The sequence below is a fragment of the Tribolium castaneum genome, chromosome 6 (genome assembly GCF_031307605.1).
Source record: "Tribolium castaneum strain GA2 chromosome 6, icTriCast1.1, whole genome shotgun sequence".
In the NCBI taxonomy this organism is placed as follows: Eukaryota; Metazoa; Arthropoda; class Insecta; order Coleoptera; family Tenebrionidae; genus Tribolium; species Tribolium castaneum.
In genome coordinates this window covers 10,119,882-10,126,153 of record NC_087399.1, presented here as the reverse complement: position 1 = coordinate 10,126,153, position 6,272 = coordinate 10,119,882, and the positions used below count along the sequence as shown (strand labels likewise).

At 32.3% G+C, this 6,272-nt stretch overlaps 1 protein-coding gene across 2 annotated transcripts in view; it reads right to left on the bottom strand.

The window, feature by feature from the left end:
- Positions 1 to 683: 683 nt before the first annotated feature.
- Positions 684 to 6,272, bottom strand: part of LOC662165 (calpain-9) — a 64,550-nt gene continuing 58,961 nt past the window's right edge. For both annotated transcript variants that reach the window (XM_064357409.1, XM_064357410.1), the window contains 6 exons: positions 5,126 to 5,266; positions 4,279 to 5,077; positions 1,477 to 1,707; positions 1,203 to 1,427; positions 897 to 1,148; positions 684 to 849 (listed from right to left, as the gene is read on the bottom strand). In XM_064357409.1, the coding sequence (XP_064213479.1) occupies positions 823 to 849; positions 897 to 1,148; positions 1,203 to 1,427; positions 1,477 to 1,707; positions 4,279 to 5,077; positions 5,126 to 5,266 (1,675 nt within the window). In that variant the 3' untranslated portion in view covers positions 684 to 822. The remainder of the gene's footprint in view (positions 850 to 896; positions 1,149 to 1,202; positions 1,428 to 1,476; positions 1,708 to 4,278; positions 5,078 to 5,125; positions 5,267 to 6,272) is intronic.

The following is a 6,272-nucleotide window of genomic DNA, read 5'->3' as shown; positions in this document are numbered from 1 at the left end:
ACCTTACAGATTAACAAAAAATGGAAGTAGGAATTTTAAAGAGACGTATCTACCTCAATTTTTTTAAAGATTTTTTGTTTGCCTTTTGAGATGTTTCTGCGAGTGATTGTACTGTACTTTTAAAACACGCTGTATAATTAAAAAAAAGTACCAACTTTTATCTGTTAGCTTCAAATTTACAATAAATGCAGATTTTTGTAAAGAAAAATGGATCATAATTTTATATTAATTATCTTTTAAGCTGTATTCATTGTTTTCTTATTTAGTTGTGAGTATAATGAGTTTTTAGGCAAGATTTGAAATCTGTCGGTTTAAATCTCCCGCTAAGTGTAACAGTAGATGGCACTGCATTTTGAGCGGTAATTTCAAACTAGAGAATTGGTAATTGGGCCAAAACTGTGTTATAATAATTAATTAAATTTTTATTAAACAAATCTTTGAAAACAACAAAGTGTGTAATATTTATGAAGGTTTTGTTAAAAAAATTAATGATCTACTAAGCTGTTTTTGTCGTTTTTTTAAACGTAAGTTTTTTAGGTATTTAAGCAAGATTTGTAAATTGTACGTTTCAGTTTCCCGCTTAACGTAGCAGTAGATGGCAGTGCCATGAGCGGTAATTTCAAATTATGAACTGTTGAGAGGGTAAAAACTTTGCTCAAAAGTGTGAAAATAAAAGTCTCCACGCTAAAGAAACATATATTAGTTGCATGTTTACACGATTGTACTTAAATTATAAATAAATAGGGAATATTTGCACATTTTATTTACAGTCAGACTGGAGGGAGAGATTCTTTGGCTTCTAGACACATCACCGGAAAGCTATCATGAATAAATAGTCATCAAGATCATCTGTAATCATTGGGTTATAAAAATCAACACGCAAAACCACAACTTACTTCTTCTAAAGACAAAGGATTGCTCTTCATCTTCGTATCAATGTTATGGTACCGTTCGTGCGCTAAATGCAAGCGTACTAAGGCCATCACGTAATTCTCTGTTGTCAGAATCCGATTTTTGGCAAACCTAAGCACCAAACATTCTAGAACTTTATTGCTAACAGTACACCCGGCCTCCCATAACAGAGCTCGAAGATGATAACTTGAAGTTTTACCATTGCCGTGACCTCGTTCGAATTTTTGGAAAGCGCACTGAAATCAACAATAAACAATTCAAAAAAAAATAATAAAAAATAAATCACTCACTCTCCAAAATTGAAGCATATGCATCAACACGGGAATATCCATTAAGTTAATGCGGCCACTAATGTTGTAATCACGCAACATGATCAAGCTTTTGCACAGTTCCAACGACGGTTTTTCGGACAAGTACGACTTCCAGTGGGCCCTCAGAATTTTTTGTAACTGACTAGCATCAACTTCTGGGGGGAATTTTGTGAGGAGTTTTGACAAAATTGACTTGCCTTCGGGCTGCAATTTTTTGTTATTTTATTTTACTTATTTAGCATGGAATAAGTACCGTAACAGGTCCTGTTTCTTCCATCAGTTCTGACGAAATGTTTCTTATAATCATGTTATCTTCGTTGACTTCCCAAATGTTGCTCTGTTCGTCCGTAAAAACTCTTAAAAGGAATTTGCCGTCCAGGTTGGGGATATTGGTTTGTGGTACTACAATGTAGTCACCAGGAGGTAAAGTAAAGAAAGTTACGACTTCTCTGGCAATTGAGTGGTTAGTGACATCTAGAGGTTTCTAGAATTGATCAAAACTATTAAAATTGTTTGGTTTTTGCGAGGGGCGAACCGTAGAGGAAATCGGTTTACAAAAATGTGGAATTCAGGGAAATTAGAAGAAACTACAGGAAATAGTTTTTATTTATTTTCCTTTGGAAATCTTTATTAGTTATTAAAACATTATATGCATTTTATTTTATTTTTGTTATAAGTAACTGAAAATAAATATATGGTACCTACCTAAATTTTATTTAAAGTACTGTCATTAGTTTGTTTTTTGTTGTTGTTAATTTGTATTATTTTTAGACGTTTGTTTCCATATTTTTCCTTTGGAAAATCTTTCTTGTCGTTAAATACATAATGTTATTGTGCGATGTTTTCTTTTGAAACAATATTTTTATAATTTTGTGCAACCATTTTTTATAACCTTTCATTACATTTTGCGGTCGTTTCAAACACCTTTTTAGACTTTAGACTTGTCGAAACAAGCTTATAAATCATTAAAACAAATCAAAATTGATATTTATCATATTTTTGTTTGTTAAAGTTTGTTTCATTCGATTTGATTTGTTAATGAGCGTCAAAAATATGACGAAAACTACATTTTGGTGAAAATTTTTGTAATATTTACTTCTTTCAACCCCTGAAGTACATTTTTAAATTAAAATTTAAAAATTTTGCAATATTTTTCAGCAATTACGCTTAAAGATGCAAAAAAAATGTAACAAACGGAGATCTGGAAAATTAAATTTTCTTGAAAAAATTTAACGACTAGACCCTTTTTTTAAACCTTATTTTTGAATAATTTTTTACATTTTTATTTTATTTTATTTATATGTTGAAATATACAATTCGCACATTTTGAAAAAAAAGGTAAATATATTAATTTTCCGTTTACTCTTCCGTACAATTTCTCTAAAAATTTGAAAAATATGATACAGTTAATACAGTTCAACCTAATACAGTTATAAAATAAGTAATAGTTCTGAAACGGAGTTTTTAGCTAAAAAAACTTGTTTAACCATTTGAAAAAGTCCAAAATAACACCAAATTTGGTAATTTTCGACTTGTTTTTGACGAAGTTTTGTGAAATAAAAACATTTTTCACTTCAAAAGTGTGTTTAAACGTTTGAAAAAGGCAAAAATACAATATTTATTGCATAATTCTGTAATTTCCGGCTTGTTTTTAATGGAATAATTGTAAAATAGTTGAGTTTTTGGTTAAGAAATGTAATAATAATAAAACATTAGAAAAATTAACTTACCTTATTGATTTTTTACAAAAAAATTTAAAATGTTGTTCAAATAGTTACTTAATGGCTTAAGAAAACATGCCAACACCATTTTTGATTAAATTTTTTGAATTTTCCGTTTATTTTTGATGAAATAGAATAAAACAAGCAATATACTCGTATCATTATTATCAATCAGCCAATTTTAGCAAAACTAAAATCAAATATAATTTTTACCTCAAAATCATGTTAAACTTAGAAAAGGACAAAAACAACATCAATTTTTGGAATAATTCTGAGGTTTTTCGACTAGTGTTTAACTAAATATTGTGAAATATTTTGTTTTTTTTCTGACTGTAAGACGTTATATTAATGAGTTATAATATTATTAAATCAAAAACCAACTTAGAGTTTGTCCAAATACGAGTGGATAACATTTAACGAAAATTCGCTATTTTTTCTGGTTTCATAAAACCTAATATAAATCATTGGTGTTTACAGCCTTTAGTTAATATCTTATTTATTCGATTTAAAGTTCGTTTTTACTCATTAATATTGACTTTTGACTAAGTAGTAAGGTTTACTAAGTTCTGTTTTTTATGAATTGTTACTGGAATTTTACTTTATTTGTTTGGATGTAGGTTAAATTTCTAGATTTATATTGTATTAAATTATTGTTTATAACAGAAATTTTTGATTTTGACTGCATAAAAATGAACAGTTTTTGAAAATACATAGAGAATTGACTCTACAACATATCGCTGGAGAACCTAACTCATAAATAAATAATAATAAATAAATTCGATTCATTTCGTGGCTGCGGCACCCTTTTGAAATCTTAGGAAAAGGTTTCAATTATAAAAAATTATTATATTATAAAAAAAACACGGCTATACATTTTTTATCACCTCCAAGTTTGGAAAGTTAAAAGAAATGTTGAGAATAAAAAATGTTGGTGTTTATTGTTTAAACAATATCGAGTAGACTCTAAGTCAAAATTAACCGGCAATTTCGTAACTGTAGGTTAACATAAAATGGAAATACCAAGCTTTAAAATATTGTTCAATAGAGCGAATAAATTTATTTAAACGTAGGACCTCCAGTTTTAATTTTAGGTTGTACTCAAAGAATATGCAAAATTGGTTATATTAACTTAATTTAAAGCTCACCATAGCTCAAGTTGAGCTTAGTTAGATTTTGTTTCTTAGTGGAGATAAAATAAATTACATATTTGCACGGACAACACAACAGTGTTAAACTTTTATAAAAAAAAGTCCTACGGAAATTAGGAAAAATCTTGAGGAAACCAAGGCAAAATGTTAATTGCGGTTCACCCCTCCAATTTTTGAAACACTAACTTGTTCCGCAACGAAGTGAGGAGTTAGCCTTTGCATCGAATGAGGTACTTCATAAACGGCAAACCCTATGGCATAGAGAGGCTTCTTCTTTTTGCTATCAGCAACGCTAGTTTCATAACTTTGCGTTATGGACACCACAACGTGACATTTATTGCTTGAAGTCCTCGGAATTTGGACATGAAATTGTGGATTCATTGACGTCGTGTCAACATAGCTGGGCCCGCCCCCAGCGTTATACCCCGCCCTCCAGCGCCTCCTGGCCAGAACCGCCCTCCATGGTTGCTTCGAATGTAAGGCACTTTCCATCATCCAATCATCAGGCCCAATATGGACCAAATCCAACTGCGTGAAATGCTTGGAAAAGTCCTCAAACGACATCCAGAACTCCCCATCGTTCGCTACGCGCACACTCAGCAACTCCTTGTCCCTGGTAGACAGCCCGTCCCACTCCCACGACCGCTCACTCCACGCCCCCGTCCACTCCCCCCGCGCCCATGGGTTTCTCAGTCTTACCAACGGTGTTTCGCCCTGCGGCCCTCTCACTCGGGCCAACCCTGTTACACTGTACGCGTGCTGGGTGATCAGCCCATTGCGTAGCCTCAGCTGTCTTTTGTTCTCTTTTTCCTGAGTGACGGTCGCAATCAGTAGACTAGATCTGGGAACAGCGCTGTTTAACACTTGAAATGTCAAAAAGCGGTCCTGATGAGTGAGGCCGAAACTTTGGACGATGCCACCGGTCAGGTCTTGGAGGGCGCGAGTGGTTGAACCTTGCGCCAGATTCTCGTAACAGCCGTAGAATCTGAAACCAAGGGAAGTCAATTGGGGTCAAATCGGGACGGATTGTTACTTGGCGTAGGCTTTTTCGAGCAAAGCTGCCCAGAATTCCGTGGTGTTGGAGCAGTGCAAGTGGACGAGGCGCCCCTTGAAAGTGGGGAGCTTGTCGTCCACTATCACGTCCTTCCATTCGCCGAAGTGCCAGAATCGAAACCTGGAAAAAATGGGCTAAATCAAACTTTTCTTGTATTTGCAACATTGATTTGGATTTGTTTGGGTCCAGTTCTTGTGTTTCCAGATTTGTTAGATGACACCAAGATTTGATATTAATTGCAGCAACCGTAAAAGGTTTGCGTTGTTTATATTTATAAAAAATTTAAGCTTTAGCCTAAAATAAGAGTTGGAATAAAATAGAACTGAGTTTTTTACTCAAAAACTTGAAAACACCATTTTTGACTTGTACTTTAGTGCAAAAAAGGATAATTGTCAAACAATTTTTACGTAGGTCAATTGTTTTTGCGATTTTTTAACTCAAGTGTAAGTTTAATAAAATTAATTTTAGCAAACTTTTCAGAAATCATAATTTTTCATACTGAATCATGAAAAACGTCCAAACACGTAAAAGTGATGTGATTACTGATTATCTATATCTCATTATCCTGATAGATTGTATAAATTACAACAAAAATAACATTGTTTTTGATAAATATTGTAGGATTTCGTCTTATTTTGAAAAAAATTTTCTCCAAAACGATCTATCTTGAGTAAAAGTAAATAGGACCATTTAAAATCTTAATTGAAAGAAATACAAAATAAAATATCAGATTTAATGATTTGAATTTAATTTTAATCGCTGGTTACTTATTAAGAGCCGGTTTACAGAAAGTTTCATTAAATTTTAATCCGTTGTTAAAAGTTAACAAGGCGAATAGACGTCGGCACGTGATCAGTTAATCACGCATTTAATTGCAGATTAAATTAATGACGCTTCTGTAAACCTGCTTTAAACGCTTAAAAACGATGAAAGATGATATTTGTAAACTTAATTTGGTGATTTTTTTCTTTGGTTTTAGTAAATTCTTACAAAAACTGATAACTTCATTTAGAAAGTTAGTTGAAAGCTCCGCTCAAAGGCTTTGTCAACTATGAAAATAACGCATTTTTTGACAAAATTTGTATTTATTTTGGATTATCTTTGACAAAATATTTGATCAAAAACA